At 32.0% G+C, this 21,859-nt stretch overlaps 2 protein-coding genes, 1 long non-coding RNA gene and 1 pseudogene across 5 annotated transcripts; 3 read left to right on the top strand and 1 right to left on the bottom strand.

The window, feature by feature from the left end:
* The first annotated feature begins 1,294 nt into the window (after positions 1-1,294).
* Positions 1,295-3,128, top strand: LOC116108484 (annotated as a pseudogene).
* Positions 3,129-3,601: 473 nt separating this feature from the next.
* Positions 3,602-4,932, top strand: LOC116108397 (bifunctional purple acid phosphatase 26-like). The gene is made up of 5 exons (XM_031394673.1): positions 3,602-3,703; positions 3,926-4,046; positions 4,157-4,377; positions 4,564-4,647; positions 4,846-4,932. The coding sequence occupies exons 1-5, from the start codon at positions 3,602-3,604 to the stop codon at positions 4,930-4,932; spliced, it is 615 nt and encodes a 204-aa protein (XP_031250533.1).
* Positions 4,933-8,393: 3,461 nt separating this feature from the next.
* LOC116113121 (receptor-like protein EIX1) lies at positions 8,394-11,322 on the top strand. The gene has a single exon (XM_031399303.1). It carries the CDS (start codon positions 8,404-8,406, stop codon positions 10,765-10,767), a length of 2,364 nt encoding a protein of 787 aa, XP_031255163.1. The 5' UTR covers positions 8,394-8,403; the 3' UTR covers positions 10,768-11,322.
* A 3,423-nt stretch (positions 11,323-14,745) lies between these two features.
* On the bottom strand, positions 14,746-16,905 carry LOC116111525. 3 transcript variants are annotated; one of them, XR_004125103.1, is made up of 5 exons: positions 16,738-16,905; positions 16,599-16,656; positions 15,632-16,459; positions 15,027-15,154; positions 14,746-14,832 (listed from the first exon to the last, which is right to left on the bottom strand). It is a non-coding gene; the product is annotated as an uncharacterized LOC116111525 (long non-coding RNA). The 3 variants fall into 3 exon arrangements; XR_004125092.1 differs by having other exon boundaries at positions 14,750-15,154; XR_004125100.1 differs by having other exon boundaries at positions 14,750-15,140.
* Positions 16,906-21,859: the final 4,954 nt, after the last annotated feature.

Here is a 21,859-nt window from a genome sequence, read left to right as displayed (position 1 = left end):
GTGTCATAGGATGAATAAGTCATGTGAAATACGGATTCTTGAAAACTTCAATCTTACATTTAGGTAACAATAAATTAATGGGTAACATTCCAGCTTTCATGGGAAATTTAACATCACTTGAATCACTTCACCTTCAAAAGAACAACTTTTATGGAACAATACCTATATCACACAAAGCAACCAAGTTAAAACTTAAAAGTGCTTCATATAAGTGAAAAGGAGTGCCGTGATGGTCATGAAGTATTGTGCCAGCATCGAACTTTCTTATGGTACAAACTTTCATGGTGGGTATTATTTTGAGGGTGCAAGCATTGTGATAGTAGGGGAAATGACTGAATATAACACTATTCTTAATCTTGTAAGAAGTATAGACCTTTTCATAAACAATTTCTCTGGAGAGATTCATGATGAAGTAACAAATCCTGAAGCATTGCAAACATTGAATTTGTCGAATAATTCTCTTACTGGAAGAATTCTTGGAAGCATCGATGCTATGACATCCATAGAATCCATGGATTTCTCTGGAAATCAGCTATTTGGTGAAATCCTGTCCAATATTTCAAACTTAACATATTTAGTCATGTGAATTGTCCAACAACCACCTCACTGGGAGGATTCCTTGGAGCATATTATAAATTTAGGAATCAGATATTATATACTGTATCTCAATCTCAAAACAAACCACAGTTTGGAGAATAGAATTTGGAATATGGATATAAATAATAAGCCAAACGCACCCCTTAATATTTGTTTGGGTTAAATTTTATGAATGGGTCGAAAGAGTTTATTTAAAATCATAATTATTTTTTGAATTTATTTAAGTTATTTAGTTGTTTAAACTAAGAGAAATTAGTTCTCATTTCCGTCAATAAATTCTAAAAAAAATTTGGCCCTATAACTATTGTAAGTCTTTGAAAAAATTGTGATGTGAACGTTGTAATAAAAGCACTTTTCGTTATCTTAAATTTCTAAGATATCTTACGATGTTCTTTTCTTTTGAAGAAGACAAGAAAAAAACAATAATTTCTAAAAAAAAAATAGATTTTTTATGAGACTTTTCGTTAGGTAATCACCATTTTCTATATGATAGTGATGATGATCCTTCCTTCACTTCAAAGTATAATTTACTCTAGAAAAATAGTAAGAAAATTAGTTGTTGATGAGATTTCTCTCTAGGCAGTCACTAATTCTTACATATAAAATGTTAGTCTTCTTAAAATATAGACGTATCATTTATTGTTCAGGCTTATTAGAAAACACTGTAAATTAATATTGTGACTCATTCTCACAAAAAATGGAAAGAAGAATCTATGAAGCAACAGTAGTGGGGAATGCAATTCCTTGCTTAACTTGCTTCAAGAGGATGCTCTAATTGTTGATAGAATTACTGTGAGCTGTTACGGAGAAACACCTTTGCACATAGCTTCCATGCTTGGTCATGCAGAATTTGTGCAGGAACTTCTTGGTCGAATGCCTGAGCTTGCCGGAGAGCTTGATTCCTGTAAATCATCACCACTTCACTTAGCAACTTCAAAAGGGTACTTAGATATAGTTAAAAAATTGGTATCGGTTAATCCTAAAATGTGCCTTGTTCGTGATATGATGGAAAAAAACCCAGCACATATTGCAGTCATTAAAGGTCATGTTAGTGTCTTAAAAGAGTTGGTTAAAGTGAGACCTAATGCGACTCCAATGTTGATAGAATGAGGTGAAACAATTTTACATGCCTGCTTGAGATTTGACCAGTTGGAGGCAATGAAATTCTTGTTGGAGCAAATGAGTGATCATGAGTATGTGAATTAATCTAAGGATGATGATGGCAACACTATATTGCATCTGACGGTGGCAGATAAACAAGTGGAGGTATGTATGAAGAGTAGGACTAAATTATTAATTAATTAATGCATTTTTGCTTATATTTATCTGTGTAAATTGGACAGTGTTAGAATTAGATTTTTTGCTTAGGTGCGCCAAATTTACTCTAAACTGATTCCATGTAAAGCTAAGCACACATAAGAAACTTTAAAATTCAGCGGGGAAAGGCAAGAGCCCCAACAAGCATATGCACGAGAAGCAGTGAGCAGGTTCGACCCATCTCAAATCTCAGGATCGGGACTGGAATTGCACAATACTGATTCTTGAGATTTAAGAACCAGAACTGGTACTGTAATTGGAACCTGTCGAGAAGGTTCTAGCTCCAGGTATCATGCGATTTCGGTCAAGCTGAAATTTTTGCTCACCCTTATTGACAAGTACTTCATACAATCGTGAAAACTCTCTTACATAGAACATCAATGCGAAAGGCTAATTATATTATATTTTTTTATTTTTTATATAAAATTGTCATAAGAAAACTGCTAATTCTAATCCCTAAATGTACTCAACCATGATGACAATAAATATGTGGGTGTGTGTCTGTGTGTGTCACCAGGAGTGTACATATGTATGTATATAATGCTTTTGGATTTGTTGATGCAAATAAATTTGTTATGTGCCTCATAATGTATATATTAAGCAACAATTTAATGTGTAGGCAATACAGTTTTTGACTATTAATAATGCAATATAAGTGAATGCTCTTGATAAAGGTAGCTTTACAGCTTTGGATATTTTAAAACAAAGTAGAAAATATTTGAAAGATTATGAAATTGTGGAGTTGCTTAGACGTGGGGGAGCTATTCTACAGAAGACATTGTCGTATCGACGCATGAACTTGGCTTCGAACAAACTAGAACCTTAACATCTCATGGAAATAATCAAATTAATATGTTGCACCCTCAAGGTAATCGTACAGAAAATTCCGTTCAGAAGAAAGATGATTTGTTGAAAGAAATGAATAATGCCTTGATGGTGGTAGCATCATTGATAGCTACTGTCACATTTCAAGCTAGTCTGAACCCTCCTGTTGGTGTATGGCAAGACACTAGGATAGACCCAGTTAGCACCCCCACATCTACACCGTATATATCACATGACAGGGGAGTCAATAACATTTGTTTTTGGTTTCAACGTCAGAGGGCTTATACATACAGTGTTTATTTTAATTTGTTTTTCGCTTTCAATACCATAGGGATTGTTGCATCTCTTTGCATCATTTTACTGCTCGTGAGTGGTTTGCCATGTTGTAAACGCAGGTTGTTTACGTGGATTTGGATGGTGATACTATGAGTTGCAATTACGACAATAACATTTGCTTATATCTTCTCTCTAATATGTATTAGAGGCCCGAATCAATAATTTATTGGGGAGATATATGCTACGTGGATTTTAGTGTATATATGGATTATCATGATGCCGATTTTTCTTGCGAGTTAGACGTTGTTCATTACATGGTTCAAATTATGTTTAATAACTAATATCTACAACATTAATAATTAATGTGTAAAAATTATGTTTTTGAGAGACTATATGTACTTTTATGATAATGCTACATATTTTATTTTTCCGGACATGTAAAGTGTTTTATGTTTTGTGCATATAACAAAAGTGAAGAACTTGTGCATATAAGACAAATCCCTTGCTTGATTTGAAAGATTTGATTTAATTGAGCTTAAGGCAAGGATATCTTCCCAACGTTTAGATTCCTCCATTCCTCGGTCTAATGAGAAAGTTAAGGTACCTTGATCTTTCTGGAGCTGGATTTACCGGAATGATTCCTTATCAACTAGGAAATCTCTCTGACTTAGATATCTTGAGTCTTGACGTTAAGTATGGGTTATAATGGTTCCTCCTTTCCAACTCGGTTCACTTGCTTTGATAATAATACAGCCCAAATAAGCTTAAGCCCAAAAATAATACAAATACAGCCCAAACAAGCTAAGCCCAAAATATAATACAGTCCAAATATAATAATACAGCTTGAGCCCAAATATAATAATACAGCCCTCAAATACAATAATGCATTTAACTTTATAAATGGATTTAGGTAACTTATCTGCACAGAATGGCTACACCTCATCTCGCTTCAAAAAGCAGCAGTCCACTATGGTATGCTGTAAGACGAACACCTGCTCATATCATTGTACTATCCAGCTATTCTCCGGATGGTAATCTCTCTTTAATTTATATCTATACAAATATCAAGTTCCATGTAAATGCAGATCACCACTTTTAAGTTCCTATTTTGCAAATGCTAGTTCATGCTTTTTTGGATCAGTGAAATATACACATCAATGGCGGTGGGTGAGAGGAGAGCTGAAAAGAGTGGAGAGGGAGAAGACATCTTGGCTTATTGTGATCATGCATGTGCCCATCTACAATAGTAATGTAAAGCACTACACGGAAGGTGAAAGCATGCGAACTGTTTTTGAGAACTGGTTTGTCAAGGCAAAAGTTGATTTCATCTTTGCCGGCCACGTTCATGCCTATGAAAGATCAGTGAGGATATCTTTTCCTTTTTGTTTCTGTAAATTCTCTGGGTTAAATCAAAGTTTTAATGGAACGAGTTCTAGTCAATTTAAAGAAAAGTCAGAATAACCTAAATGCTTAATGCCACATTGCCACTCAGCAATTCCAGCGAATATAGCCATAACTCTCATCAGTTATAATTTTGTAAATTTGCAGTATCGCATCTCAAATATACACTACAATATATCAAGAGGTGACCGGTATCCAGCACCTGACAAATCGGCTCCAGTGTATGTAACAGTTAGCACCCCCACATCTGCACCATATATATCACATGGCAGGGGAGTCACTAACATTTGTTTTTCGCTTTCACCGCCATACGGCTTATACATACAGTATTTATTTTAATTTGTTTTTCGCTTTCACTACCATAGGGTTTGTTGTATCCCTTTGCATCATTTTACTGCTCCTGAGTGGTTTGCCATATCATAAACGCAGGTTGTTTACGAAGATTTTGATGGTGATCCTGTGGGTTGCGATTACGATAATAACATTTGCTTATATCTTCTCTCTAATATGCATTAGAGGCCCGAATTAAAAATTCGTTGGGGAGATATATGCTATATGGATTGTAGTATATCTATAGATTATCACGATGTTGATTCTTCTTGCGAGTCACATGTTTCATCTTATGAAAAATATGAGAGCTGTTGTTCATCACATGTTTCAAATTATGTTTAATAACTAATATCTACAACATTAATAATTAATGTGTAGAAACTATGATTTTGAGAGACTGTATGTACTTTTATGATAATGTTACATATTTTATTTTTTATTTTTTGGTATGTAAACTGTTTTGTACATGTAACAAAAGTGAAGAACTTGTGCATGTAAGATAAATCCCTCGCTTGATTTGAAAGATTTGATTTACTTGAGCTTAAGGAAAGGATATTTTCCCAACGTTCAGATTCCTCCGTTCCTTGGTCTAATGAGAAAGTTAAGGTACTTGATCTTTGTGGAGCTGGATTTACCGGAATGGTTCCTTACCTACTAGGAAATCTCATTGATCTTAGATATCTTGACCTTAAGTATGGGTTATAATGGTTCCTCCTTTCCAAGTCAGTTCACTTGCTTTGATAATAATACAGCCCAAACAAGCTTAAGCCCAAAATATAATACAGTCCAAATATAATAGTACAAGTAATATAAAAATACAGCTTGAGCCCAAATATAATAATACAGCCCTCAAATATGATAGTACCTTTAACTTTATAAAAATAGATTTAGGGCAAACTCACTCTCAAAATTTAACTTAATGGAGGAGAGAATTTAGTCACATATATAACTTTAAACACTTAACAATTATTTTTTTATTTGTTGTCTCCTACAAAACGAAATGATATTTTAGAAGATTAAGATTAAGATATGTTGTGTCAAATAAAAAGATTGATTGGCCTTTTTCTATCATAGGAGACTCTTAACTTTCTAAGTCAATCAAAGAGGAAATTATGAAAGTATTCATATGAGATTTTCTCCTAGTGATTTAACTGTTGTTAAAAAATTATAAATAACTAAACATATTTTTTCCTTTGAACAGATGATTCATATTATTAAAAAACTCTACTGAATTAATTCATTTGACGTAGACAACATCTTTAGAGTTTTCAGGAACATAATTTTTTTTCTTGAGTAAATGATACGTTTGAAGTCAACAATGACTAACATCATAGTGAAAACAGAGATTGATTAAACATATAACTAAATTAGATTTTTCAATTGACAAAAATATTAAACTTGGACCAATAAAATGAATTACTTGCAACTAACATGCAGAAAAATTCTCCAAATTCATTGTATCTGGACCCATAAATTGGTTGGTTGAAAATTAGTAGAAATGGAGTTATGTTCAAATGATATATGTTAATGAGAGATTTATCATATTCTATCCTCTTAACTGAACTGATCTAAGCTTTGAAGCACATAATTATGATTATTTTGGTCTCTACAAACTTAATTTATACTTAACATATAAACTAAGGTCAATTATAAGAAGATGAAGTTAAAGGATTATGTTTTTTTATGAGAGGGAGGTCATCTATTCCCTAAGATAGTATATAATACAAATTCAATAACTAGACAAGAAGAACAATTAATGTAAATAACTTGATTGGTGGGCAAGAGAACTAGAACTGTTGTGTTTTTATTTTAGTTAGTAAGAACAGAATGAAGGAAATATATATGTGATCATGATTAATTTATCAGTAGGGAGCTGAATAATTTACATCCAAATTTTGTTTCATCAATTAATATTTCAAACAATTTACACTTGTTAGAGGATGTTGAAAGTTAGATATTTTATAAGTCTAAAAAGTGGTTGCTTATTAAGAATGGTTCCGTAGCTCTACTTTGAATGTTAAGAGTGTGTTAAAAGTTAGATTTGACAACTCAATGACCTGTTTTCTCCTTCGTTGACTTGGAAAGTTCAAAGTCTCCTCTGAGAACTGTTTCTATTAATAGTCTTTGAACTTTTATGACAAATTTGAAATTAATATTTGGTTTGAAATTTTCAAAGACTTCCACCACTTATATCTGGCCTTGTTTTATCATAGCAGGCCCTAACTTTCTAAGTCAACTAAAGACAAAATTATTAAAACGTATACGAGATTTCTCCTACATTAACTGTTTAAAAAAAAAAAAAAAAAAAAAAAGCTAGTTAACTATGATTTATAATAATTCATATAGAATTAATTAATGGTTTTATCGATGCTTGATTCTAACATCGATGACTTTGTATGTGTAAACTGTTTAGAAATCCTACATAAGCAGATTATAGAAAGTGAGTGACGTACTGCGATGGCAAGTGTATACAAGAACGTAAAATAAAGTTGAGAAGAGAGTTTTATAGTGATTCGAATGCTTATAAGCAATTCCTATATCCATTGTAATCGTATATAGAAGTGTTTTTTTTTTTTTTTTTTTAAATCATTACATAGGCTTACAAGAGTTGTGGCCTGTGTTGAATTTTCTTCTTTTGTTGCCTTTGACTCTTCTCTAACAGCAAGAGGTCGACCAAATTGGGACCTATAAATTAAATTACTTGGAATTGACATGCAGAAAACTTCTCTAAATTCATTGTATCCGAACCCATTAATTGATTGGTTCAAAATTGATGTATAACAAAAAACCTTAAAAGTCCCATAATGATAAGTCGTAAACTTCTTTGAAAACATAAAGGACTTGATCTTGAAACAGAGTGAAGAGGAAATAGCACGATGTAAACGAAGAAATTTATGTATTCAAACAGTAATTGCAAGAAAGAAAAACCAATGAGAATCGTCTTTAATTAGACAATCACTAATTTCTATGGAAAAAACAATTGGACTTTAGAGTTAAGATGTATCTATCATTTTCTGTGAAAAAACTATTTAAATATTAATACAATTGTAAATAGAAATAGAATTATGATAGTCCTACGAAGAGTAGAATAAGTCCTATTAATTTGAGAGGAGTGAGAACCAAATCAAGATTATAAGGGGGTGAGAACTAAATCAAGATTATGAGAGAAGGATGAGTTACAGCAAAATGTTGTTTAAACACCATGGATTTGATTGTAGAAATTGGGATTGTGTTTCCACTCGGTTAATTAGGTGCTAAGTTAGGTATTGGATTTATGGTGTGTGTATTCTTGCATATTAGTGTAAAAAAAGTATGTATGTCCGGAACATAGTTTAATAATCTCATAGTACAACTAATGTTTAAGATAATATGATCTCATGATATGTATTTAGATAAAAATCTAAAGTTATTTATTTAATGGGGAAATCTAACAGAGAAAGCAAGAAAAATCATCGCTTTTTAATAACTTCTTTAATTGACTTAAAAGAGTCTAGTCTGGAGATAAGGGGGGTCCAATAACGTCTTGGAAACTTTGAATTAAAAAGTATTAAAAATTAATCTAATCCAAAGCCTTCTAGATGATAAAGGAATACACAATATAAATAAGACGCTAGATCAATGCTCTCATGCACAACTCCATTGGCCATGAAACCAAGCATGAGTATTGTTGTTCTTGTTCTTGCCTTACTTGCCTTGGCAACCATCAACTTTTGTTTCTGCAGCAACAGAAGCACTCACCTAAATTGCATCGAAAGTGAGAGACAAGCACTTTTAAAATTGAAGCAGGATTTTGGAGATGAATCAAACATGCTTGCTTCTTGGAGTGGTGATGGAAATTGCTGTTCATGGGCTGGTGTTATCTGTGACAATTTGACCGGCCACGTCCTTGAGCTCCACCTTGAAGGCGATTCGGCACGATTCTTGAGAGGCAAGATAAATCCCTCTTTGGCTGATTTGAAAGATTTGGTTCACTTGGACTTAAGCAACAATTGTTTTGTGGATATTATTCCTCCATTCCTCGGTTCTATGAAAAAGTTAAGGTACCTTAATCTTTCTTATGGTGGATTTAGGGGAATGATTCCTCCTCAACTAGGAAATCTTTCCGATCTACAGTATCTTGACCTTTCTACACATGGCATCTTGACAGGAATGATTCCTCATCAATTGGGAAATCTCTCCAACTTGAGATATCTTGACCTCAGAGGTGGGATTGGCTTGAATGTTGAGAATTTGTCTTGGCTATCTGGTCTTTCTTTGATGGAGCACCTTGATTTGAGTGGTGTGAACCTCACCAAATCTTCCGACGGGCTGCTGGTGATAAATCGTCTCCCTCTTTTACAAGTGCTAAAATTGTCAACGTGTCAACTTCATCACTTTCCTCCCTTACCAATTGCAAACTTTTCATCTCTTACTATCCTTGATCTTTCTCTGAACCAATTAGGTACCTCTATTCCTAGTTGGATTTTTGGTCTTAAAGACTTGATCTTTCTTTCACTATATGGTAATGATTTTCAAGGTCCAATTCCAAATGGACTTCAAAACTTGACATCTCTTAGGCACTTTGATTTGTCTGGGAACTTATTCAACTCTTCCATACCCGACTGGCTGCACAAATTTAGTTTCCTTGAGTTCTTTTCTCTTGAAAGGTCTCCTTATGACTTCATACCATGTGGTGAACTTGAAGGTAGTATTCCAAGGTCATGGGGAAGACTTTGTAACTTGAGATCACTTGACTTAAGCTGTGTCAAGTTGAATCAAACGATATCTGAAATCTTAGATATCTTTTCAGGTTGTGTTTCAAATGGCCTAGTGTCATTGGCTTTGAATCAAGCACAACTTTTTGGTCATTTAACCGACCAGTTTGGCAAATTAAAAAATTTAGTTTCTATTGATCTAAGTTATAACTCCATAGTTGGTTATGTTCCAGATTCTTTAGGACAACTTTCATCCTTGGAAGAAGTAGATCTTTCCTTTAACAAATTGGAGGGAACTATATCTGAAATTCACTTTGTCAATCTCACAAGACTATATGCTTTTGATGTATCTGAAAACTCACTATCATTGAAAGTTAGTCCTGATTGGATTCCTCCTTTCCAACTTGGAGTGCTTGGTTTGCGTTCTTGTCATTTAGGGTCTCGATTTCCATCGTGGCTTCCTTTGCAAAAGAATTTATTTGCTTTGGATATATCAAACTCAACACTTGTAGATACCATATCTATTAGATTCTGGGAATTTTTTTCCCAAATATCTGTTTTAAATCTCTCTCACAACCAAATTCATGGAGAAATTCCAAATTTAAGGGAGACTGCTCCTTTTGGAAGTCTGTTCTTGCAGTCAAATAGTCTATCAGGTCCATTGCCTAATATGTCTTCCTTGCGTCCCGCTGAAATCAATCTTTCCAACAATAATTTCTCAGGATCCATATTTCAATTTCTGTGTTCTGGGTTTAACAATCTTGAGTTTCTCAACCTTAAAGGAAACTTCTTATTTGGAGAGTTGCCCGATTGTTGGGAGTATTTCAAAAGTTTGAAGATACTTGATTTAGGGAACAATAAATTTACGGGGAACCTTCCAACCTCCATCGGAAATTTGGATTCCCTTCAGTCACTTCACCTTAGAAGAAATAAACTTTCTGGACCATTACCTATGTCATTTAGAAATTTAGCAAATTTAAAGATACTTGACATAAGTCAAAATGAGTTTGTCGGAAAAGTTCCAGCATGGATCGGAGAAACATTTTCAAGAATGATAATTCTCAACCTCCGTTCAAATAAGTTTTATGATGTTTTACCGGTGGAGCTTTGTCAGCTATCTTCTCTGCAAATCTTAGACCTTGCTTATAACAATTTCTTTGGAAGAATACCAGCATGTCTCAATAATTTCAGTGCCATGGCGACAAAGCAATATTCCATAGGTGACCGTTATCTGTTCAACGAAATCACGGGTGAGAAATTTATTGTGGATGTTCGCCTTGTTATGAAAGACAAATGGAGGAATATAGCACTATTCTTAATTTGGTAAGAATTATAGACCTTTCCAAAAACAATTTTTCTGGAGACATTCCTGTTGCAGTAACAAACCTTGAAGCACTGCAAACACTGAATTTGTCAAATAATTTTCTTACCGGAGGAATTACTAGAACCATTGGTGCTATGACATCTATAGAATCCCTTGATTTCTCTGGCAATCATCTTTCAGGTGAAATCCCATGGAGTATTTCGAACCTGACTTTTTTGAGTCACTTGAACTTATCCAACAACAACCTCACTGGGAGGATTCCTTTGAGCACTCAACTACAAAGTTTGGATGCATCTTGTTTTGCTGGAAATGACCTTTGTGGAGATCCACTTCCTAAGAATTGTCATACGACTGATTCAATGTCAAACCACAAAGATGAACATGAAGTGAATTGGTTTTATGTAAGCATGCCAATTGGGTTTATAGTGGGCTTTTGGGGTGTAATTGGTCCTTTGCTTGTCAACAGAAGATGGAGGTACAAGTATTGTTATTTCTTAGATTGTCTAGGGAACAAACTTTACTATTTTGTAAAAAAATGTTGCTAGATCCTTTATATTCTTAGCTATATTGGTGTATGATTGAAGAGAGAAATAACTGTTGAAATAAAGATGATGTTCTCATTCCAAAGAGTTTATTCCATTTTAAACTTGATCTTTTGTTATTGGAAGTTATTAGCATTGAGATATTATTGGCATCCTCAACGAGTGAATTCTAATTATAACAGCAAAGAACAACACTATAAGAAAAGATAAAAATGTCTAAAAAGACATATAATTCTCATAATTTGTTTTCTCTGGCTATAATGATACTGAAAAGAAAAAGAGATGCCAAGACAAAATCAAATAAACGACTTATTAAGAACAGCAGGCTGAGTGTGCGGAGTAATAAAATCTGACCAACTTGTTCGGCCAACAATCCAATGACTCGATCCATGTAGAGAATATAAAGCCCATTTCTAATTTCCAAAAGTTCTGCTGCTTTTCTTGCTAGGAGGACTGATTTAACGCACTCTTCATGGAGCACTGCAATGTCATAGTATATTTTGAGCATTATCAAATCCATAAATGCTTTAAATAAAATTGGAGGGTGAGAGTCTCATTATGAACCATTGGATTACTAGGTAAAGTACTGTAATAGGACCCTTGAACTGCTTATAAATTAGAGCCCATAACCTTTTACATCTAGAAATCAACATGTTTAATGGACATGCAATGTTGGTCTTGTAAAAATTTTCTTTTTTCTTTTTTGGCATAAATATCAAATTTTCTAAATGACTAATGCATGAATAATGTTATTTTTCTAAAACATTTTTTTATTCATTAATTGAATTTAAAATTTTACTCATTACTGTTGATATTTCAACATCATCTTTCAGTATTTCTTCAATCGCCTCAATTATATAAAAAAATAAAATAAAATAACTTATGTACTAACTAAATCATATATAATTTTGAACAGGATCGACATGTTAAATTTTATTATTGAATTACTAAACGAGTTCACATGTTGACTAAATCCTAACGCAGCATGTTTATTGAACCTATCACTTATTCAAATCATATTACTATATGATGAATACTGAGCATATTCAGTCATATCAATAAGTCAAAGTTCATTAACATGACTTATACTCATTGAACGGATGCATATATACTCGTCCACTTAGATATTCCTATATGATGAATACAGAGTATATTTAGTTATATATATATGTGTGTGTGTGTGTAATACAAAATATCTAATAAAAACTTTTTGTTCTATGTCAAACATGAGAAAGAAAAAAAAAAATAAAGAATGAAAAATCTCGTTTCAACATAGTTAATATTAATTAATTGGAGTTTTCTTAACTTCAAATCTATCAATTATTTTTTGGTAATTATGTTCTATCCACTTCACTCCAGTATCTAATTTTTTTTTTTTTCTTTTATTTTGGAGATTTTCCCAGTAATATTAATTATTATGAGGACTTATCTATAAATATTTCAGCAAAATTTTGTTCTCTTATTAACTTTGAATCTAACAGTTAACTTGTAACATCTCAATCCACTAGTAAGATATTATTAGATTTTTGTTTCTTACCCACCTTAAATTGTAGGACTGAGGATGCATTTACTTCTACTTATGGGCTGCCTTTGATTTAACTTCTTGGGCTTCACAACAATCTTTAACCTTAGGCTTGGGGGTTTAATTTTGGATCCAATACTCTTCATTCGGAACACCCCAAGAGTGCATAAATTATTATTTGGAATTGCGAAACTGCCATTATTTTTCTACTTCCCATGATACAGAAATTTATTACCTCAATAATTAATGTTAGCAAATGTAAAAGTCTAAAGAAAAGTTCCTGATTGACGTAAGTAATATTTAAACTCTTTACTAGTTAATTACTTTTGGTTCTCATTGTAATTATTAAATATTATGAAATCTCATTGTAAAAGCATGTTTACGTAGTGTAATATCATAATATTTCTTTTAATGTATGCTAATCCAGAATATTATTTTGATTATCAACAGAGAAAGTAAGAACTTCTTTAATTGACTTAAGAGTCTATTCCAGGGCAAAGCCTTGTAGATGATTTAGAATTCATAATATAAATACGATTCTAAATCAATGCTCTCATCCATGTTTCCTTTTTACACAGTTTTCATTCAGAAGTGCATAGTCATGAAACCCAGATATTTTCCAAACGTTCAGATTCCTCCATTCCTTGGTCCAATGAGAAAGTTAAGGTACCTTGATCTTTCTCATTAGTTTTCAAAGGTTATACTTGCAATCGAATAGGCTGTCAGGTCCACTACCTATTATACCTTCATGATTTAACGATCTTAATTTTTCAAACAATAATTTCTCTGGATCTATTCCTTTATTTTTGTGTTCAGGGACTAAGTTCTAGAGTTTCTCATGCTTAAAGACAATTTTTTATCTGGAGAAATACTGATGAAAAGAAAAAATATCAAGATCTGGGTTGAGTTTGTGGAGTGATAAAATTAAATGCAAAGATAAAACTAAAGAAACAGTTTATCAAGAAGATCTGGGTTGAGTTTGTGGAGTGATGAAACCTGACCAACTTGTTCAGCCAACAATCCGGTGACTCGATCCATGTATAGAACATAAAACCCATTTCTACTTTCTAAAAGTTCTACTGCTTTTCTCGCTTGGAGGATTGATTTAACCCACTCTTCCAAGAGCACTGCAATGTCATCATTGGTTGGGTTCATATATTTAAGGCATTGTCAAATCTTGAAATGCTTTATATTAAGCTTGAGTGCAAGAAAATACTTAATTAGATTGAAAGGAATAAAGTACCAGAACATACTTTTGTCGAAAAATTCACTTTTTAACCAGGTTAATAAGTAATCTGATTTTAGAAACTCAATAAGCTGGATCCTACCACTCACAAAAACAAATTAGACAAAGCTATTTCGGATTACTAGATGATAGATAAATGGAAAGTTGGATAAATTTTTTGAATAGGAGTTGGTTTCTACTAGGTCATTCAATTTGGATTTGCTATGAACTTGGCCATGAATAGTTGAGCCACCCAGCCTGCCCTATTGATTAAACTATACTAACGACTTTCACACCACTCTCTCAGGCATTACAGCTTCATTACAATGAAAAATGACAATTCCAGTGTCACAAGTCTTCAATTAAAAAAATAGGAGAACAAATGCTTGAAGAAAAGCTTTTTACAATGCCTAGCTGTCTCCTAATTCAGTAAAAGATATGGACCTTAGTTTAGATATGGAATCTAATCGAATGTAGATACAAAATCTCACTCAATGGAATAATTTGATGAGAGATAGGGGAGGTGATCATGAATGCAAATAGTTACTGAAGTACTTACATTAGAAACATGCACTCATGCATACTGGGGAAAGCAACATCAAATGGATATGAGAAAAGCAAGCTTTCTGCTACTACAGAAATTCTTTGGGATACTGAGAATATGACACACTGTCCAATATAAGGCTTCACTTGCAACCTTGGGGATCAGGTGTTGAATACAGAATTGAGAATTGTCGTCAATATGAAGCGACTCTGAGTCAGCACCTTGAAAATAAAAACTGAGAAAATGGCAAAACTAAAAAGTTCATAATGGTAACATTCGCTGGAAAAATAGAAATCTTGCAATGATTTGATGCTCCTACTAATGAATATCACTATAAAGTGATAAGAAAAAGAGTTCTTAAACCTTTAAACAACATATATCTATAAAAAAAATGTTAAAAAGAGTATTTTAAAGCACAGGCAAGTATACCATCTTCTTTCAAGGAGGAACACATTCTTTTAACTGACTGCACAATTAAGCTGCTGACTATTCCTTCAATGACTTCTTTGCTCTTTCCCTCTGTTAATAGATTCCTCAATGATGCTTCAAGACAAAGACTTTAAATAGCACTAGGGTAGAATTAACTAAAAAGAAAATACATGAATGTATATGTCAAAAAACATAAAGGAACACTTAATACCATGTACAATTGCGACCCTGTCAATGTGAACAGCAAGAAACTAGAGCATAGACTCAGCAAAATGCTCTCAGTCAACAATAGAATTTTAAACAAGGAAACCTTCAACACCCAACAAAACTGCAGATCCTAACTACTCTGGGTCTAACAACCAACACCACAAGATATGTGATTTGAAAAGATGGCTTCTGTTCAGTCATTAAAGAACAGAGCAAACTAATGGCTTCATTAAAATCTCTTCTGTCTACTCTTTTCTAATAGCCAAATTAATCTATCCAAGCCAAGGGTGTCAAACATATTTTTAAGATATTAAAAGTTGACTTCAATTTAACTGCAATAAACTGATACAATTTCTAATACTAATACAATTTACAGGTATCTCATGTCAACACCTCACCTAAAATGAAGTCCAAAGTTTGGTGAGACCAATTTGCAAAATTGCCCTCCTTTGCCTGCAAAAATATAAGGCACCCAACATATGTGAATACAATACGGCAGTGATGATATAGAGCACATAGGGAAATTTCAGCAGGTTCCTCTAACCGGAGAAACAGTGTCGCAAAGCTCCACAGAAAAATCAACAGAGGCCCTAAGCTGCTCCACATGATCTTCATAGCTCAACTCTGTATTTGTAACAAAAATTTACATCAAACAGGTTTATACTAAACACCATTCTTGCTCTTAAATACTCATGAATTCAGAGACGTAATGTCAAAGAAATTCCCCAACAGCTATCAAGAAAGCAAAATCTAACTTGGTTACTCTAGAATGTCATAAGTTCCTCATTTTGACATTAAAATATAACAAATCAAAACGTCGAAAAACGTCATAAAATTGAATGTGGAACTATAATATTAGACTATCAAGCTTGTAATATGTTATAAACTAACATTTCAATTTATCGTTCCAATGTAAATTAAAATTAGCAAAAAATTAACTATATATTAAGTAAATGAACTTCAAAATAGAATGCACTTTTCCATAATATGCCTGTAAAACGTCGTCGTTGATTGGAATCGCCTGTTCTTCTCCTCCTTTCCTTCAGTCTCAGTACAAAATTAACAAACATTTTAACAAAAACAGCAACGGTAGTTGATAATTATCATTAAAACAACAATAAAAGAATAAATAAAAATGAACTTGTCTGAGAAATCTGCGGCGAAGAACGTCATTGAACCGACGATAAGAGGCATCTCCGTCGATCTTAGGGCTTAATTTCCCCAACCTATCAAAGAAACAGCACTTACAAGAAGCTGATTGCGGAAACAAATCGCAATGCGAAGAATCTAGATCCAAAATAAAACAATAAAATAACAAAATCAATGAATTATTAAAACAGAAAAAAAAAAAATTCAGAACCTAACCTTCAGCTTCTCTTAGATCCTCTCTCAGCCTGATGAGATCTTGCTTCCGTTCCTTCGCCTGAAATTTCAACAAAATTAGGATCTGTTTGGTTATGGAGATAACTGAATTCGAAAAAGTTGATGGAGATTTAGACGAGACCTTCCGCTTCCAGCGAAGTGCATCGGATTCAGAAGAAGGCTGAGTGCTTTGATTTTGACTAAGGGAGCTTTGATCGGAGAAGAGAAATGGCGACGGCGAGCTTAATTGATTCGTCGTTTGAAGCTGAAGATTTTGAATTTCTGTCCATTTGCATTTCAGTTGTGGATATTTTTGTAACTAAAGCGCGCTAGATTATGAATTTCTAAGCTAATGATATATGCAGAAATTTTTTTAAATATTTTGTACATGTATGCAGAGAAGACGGCGTAGTTTTGATATCATAACATATGGCACAACAGCATTTTGACATATGTTACAATATCTTTTCAAAGAATAAACGATGTCGTCTTTGTTACTTGCTTAATTTTCGCATAAATATATAACATAGAAAAGTTTTGTGCATAAACCCTAGAGTATAGGTGGGCTTAAGCTCAAATTTAATAATACAATTAACATGATTTAAACCAGGTTTAAGCCCAAACAAGCTTAAACCTAAATATAATAATACAATTAATATAATAATATAGCTTGAGCCCAAACAAGTTTGAGCCCAAATATAATAAGACAGCCCTCTAATATAATAATACAATCAACTTGATAAAAATGAGTTCGGTAGTACCTACTCTCAAAAGCTAATTGTACGAAAAAAAAAGTTCAATTACATATATAAACCTTAACAACCCATTAACGATGTGGAACAATTATTTTTTTCTCGTTGTCTCCTACAAAACGAATGATATCTTAGAAGATTAAGATATGTTGTGTTAAATAAAAAGATTGTTTGGCCTTGTTTTGTCAAATGAAACTTTTAACTTTCTAAGTCAATCAAAGAGGAAATTATGAAAGCATTCATATGAGATTCTCTCTTTGTGATTTAACTATTGTTAAAAAATTATAAATAACTAAACAGATTATCATACATTTTAAAAGTTATATTAAGGAAAAGCTAGCTAATTGTAGTTTGTAATAGTTCAAATAAAATTAATGGATTATTCATTAAATTCAGATCATCGGATCTTTTCCTTAGAACAGATGCTTCTTATTATTAAATAAACTCTACTGAATTAATTTATTTGACTTAGATAACATCTTTGGAGTTTTAAGGAACATAATTTTTTTCTTGAGTAAATGATACGTTTGAAGTCAAGGACGACTAACATTATACTGAAAATAAAGATTGATTAAACATTTAACTAAATTAGATTTTTCAATTGACAAAAAGATTAAAGTATTACATGGACCGCTAGCTCGCGATGTTGCACTCAGTATAATTTTCCTTCATTATGTTTTTAGTAAAACAAACGGGCCACTTGAATTTTCTTCTTTTGTTGCCTTTAACTCTTCTCTGACAGCAAGAGGTCGACCAAACTGGGACCAATAAATTAAATTACTTGGAACTGACATGTAGAAAATTTCTCCAAATTCATTGTATCCGGACCCATTAATTGGTTGGTTCAAAATTGATGTATAATAGAAAACCTTAGAAGTTCCCTTATGATAAGTTGTAAACTTCTTTGAAAACATAAAGGACTTGATCTTGAAACAAAGTGAAGAGGAAATAGCACAAAGTAATTTTTATTGTTGTCCGTAAATGAAGAAATTTATGTAATTCGAACAATAATTTCAAGAAAGAAAAACCAATGAGAATAGTTTTTAATTAGACAATCACTAATTTCTATGGAAAAAACAATTTGACTTTAGAGTTGAGATGCATGTATCATTTTCTGTTGGAAAAATAAATATTCCTGAAATTCCAAATGAATTATCAATCAAACATCAAATTTTTACACCAACTCACACGCAATTCCAGGTAGAAAATGGCACAATTGCAAAAGCAAAATATCTAAAAAAGAGCTTATAAAATTACTAAAATTCAACATAATTTACTGTAAATATTATAAATAAATTAATCCATTTCATATTAATGGAGTCCTTACACACAACTCTCCTATTATAATATAAATTAGCTACGGATTAAGATCATCCTAAATACTAATGAAAAATGTTGAAAAATCATATATTGGATAAATAATTACTTCTTTTAGTTCACTTAAGAGTCTACGGTGATAGCAACCCGCTAGCCCACTCTTAGAAGTTTTGATCAGAAGTGTAATCAAAGAAATTTCCTGCAACTTTCATGGACAAAAATTTCCTATAAGAAAGTTGATCTCACTAACTTGGTGATGTAGGACATAAAAGCAACTAAAACGCCCTAGACTATAGGGTGAAAATAAAAGCTAGTTGGCAATGTTACATGCACAATTTTCCTTCATTATGTTTTCAATAAAATAAAGGGACCAGTTGGATTTTCTTCTATGATCACGATGGTTTCACTTTATTTATTTTGTTGTAAATTGCATTTAATTAATAATTGAACAACACTTTTTATTTATTTTGAAAAATGGCGAAGAGAATGGATTCAAAGAACCATTATTTTTTTTTGAATGAACCAAGCTATTAAAATTCATCTTAACGAAAAATTTGACAAAATATCTAAGAGAATAATGGTTTCTAGTGACATAATTTGTTTTCTTCAGTAAATGATACGTTTGAAGTCAATGACGACTAATATCATACTAAAAATAGAGATTGATTAAACATTTAACTAAATCAATTGACAAAAAAAATTAAAGTGTTACATGGACAACTAGTTGGCGATGTTGCACTCGGTACAATTTTCCTTCATTTTTGTTTTCAGTAAAACAAATGGACCATTAGAATTTTCTTCTTTTGTTGCCCTTGACTCTTCTCTAACAGTAAGAGGTCGACCAAACTGGGACCAATAAATTAAATTACTTGGAACTAACATACAGAAAACTTCTCCAAATTGATTGTATCCTGACCCATTAATTGGTTGGTTCAAAATTGATGTATAACAGAAAACCTTAAAAGTCTCCTGATTATAAGTTGTAAACTTCTTTGAAAATATAAAGGATTTGATCTTGAAACAGAGTGAAGAGGAAATAGATTTTTATTATTGTTCGTAAACGAAGAAATTTATGTAATTCGAACAATAATTTCAAAAAAGAAAAACCAATGAGAATAGTCTTCAATTAGACAATCACTAATTTCTATGAGAAAAACAATTTGACTTTAGAGCTGAGACGCATGTATCATTTTCTGTGGAAAAAAACAATTCCTGAAATTCAAAACAAATTATCAATTAGGCATCAATTTTTTACACTAACTCACACGCAATTCCATGTAGACAATGACACAATTGCAAAAGCAAAATATTTGAAAAAGAGCTTATAAAATCACTAAAATTCAACATAATTTACTGTGAATATTATAAATAAATTAATCCATTTCATATTAATGGAGTCCTTACATACAACTCTCCTATTATAATATAAATTAGCTACAGATTAACATCATCCTAAATACTAATGAAAAATGTTAAAAAATCATATATTTGATAAATAATTACTTCTTTTAGTTCACTTAAGAGTCTACAGTGATAGCAACCCGCTAGCCCACTCTTAGAAATTTTGATCAAAAGTTGTAATCAGAGAAATTTCCCGTAAGTTTCATGCACAAAAATTTCCTATAAGAATGATGGTCCCTTTTGGTGATGTGGGACATAAAAGCAACTAAAAAACCCTAGAATATAAGGTGAACATAAAAGCTAGTTGGCAATGTTGCATTCACAATTTTCCTTCATTATGTTTTCAATAAAACAAAGGGACCATTTGAATTTTCTTCTATGATCACGATGGTTTCATTTTATTTATTTTGCTGTAAATTGTATTTAATTAATAATTGAACAATACTTTTTATTTATTTTGAAAAATGGCGAAGAGAATGGATTTAAAGAACCATGATTTTTTTTAATGAATCAAGCTATTAAAATTCATCTTAACGAAAAATTTGACTAAATAACTAAGAGAATAATGGTTTCTAGTGTCAAAATGTAAATGTTTTCAGATATTCAATTAAACTTTTATTTCTCTAAGAATAGGAATTTGAATAAGAATAAGAATTAATTAATTAATTAATTTCTAAAAGTAGACTAATAATACCTTTTGATATGATAGATTGGGATTACTTCTGGGAAAGAGTATTTCTCCCAATAAAAAAGGAAAAGTTCATTAATAAGAGATATTGAATCCCATTTTATGTTGAAGTTAATTCATAATCTTTTAGGAGCTTCACAATTTTGGAGTACAGTATTTACATTATATATTTTATATAAATCCTTTTGTTATATATATTTTAAAACATAATTTCATGTGAATGTTATAAATTTTGTGTAAAAATCTAAGGTTTAATTATCCCTTTTTCTTGGCTTATAGTTCACTTCTTGCAAAGATACTTAACTAACCTACGAAATTTTGTTGTATATTTAATCCTCTATTGACTTATTGTGGGCAAGAGAACTAGAATCGTTCTATTCTACTTTGTTTTAGTGAGAAGATGATGAAGGAAATTATATATGACTATGATTTATCATTCAGAATTTAAAGAATTTAAATTTAACAATTACAATTTAAATACATAAAAATAGAGTCAAGTAATTAATTGCTTTTTGATTATGAGAATAAAAAGTCTAAAGAAAAATATTAGTGATTTTTGTCATGATAAATAACACTTCAAACTTTTTTACTGATAAAAATCTTTCTTTAATTATTAATATTTAATTGTCATTAGTTGAATGGCCGAACGACATGCAGCCACCCATAGTTTGCTATAAAGACAATGTGGTACCCAATAAGTTTGAAAACGTCACTTACCTACCTTCCGTCCAAATCTGTTAGTAAAGTTAGTTTGAAAAAGGATAATATGGTAATTTTATATCCAACAAAAAAATATAATTAATTTTAATTAAAATTTTAACTTCATCTTCTTCATCTCTCGCCAGAACCACGGGACAACCGGCAACAAACGACCAAAGCCCCAAAAAAACCTTACTCAAATCACCAAAAGATTCAATGCAAAAAATCCCAAAGAATCACTCTCAAACACTCAAAAGAACCAAAACACGCAAGGGACAGAAGGTTTGGGGCAAAACATTAAACAAGTGGCGTGCCAAAACTTGGAAAATCAATCATCAATGCCAAACCCGATCAGAAATCCCCAAAAATCAAACAAAAACAGAAAAAAAAAAAAAACACCCCAATTA

This window comes from Pistacia vera, unplaced genomic scaffold (genome assembly GCF_008641045.1).
Source record: "Pistacia vera cultivar Batoury unplaced genomic scaffold, PisVer_v2 Contig101, whole genome shotgun sequence".
NCBI lineage: Eukaryota > Viridiplantae > Streptophyta > Magnoliopsida > Sapindales > Anacardiaceae > Pistacia > Pistacia vera.
Note: the sequence above shows the minus strand (reverse complement) of the source record. Positions and strands in the feature narration are given on the sequence as shown.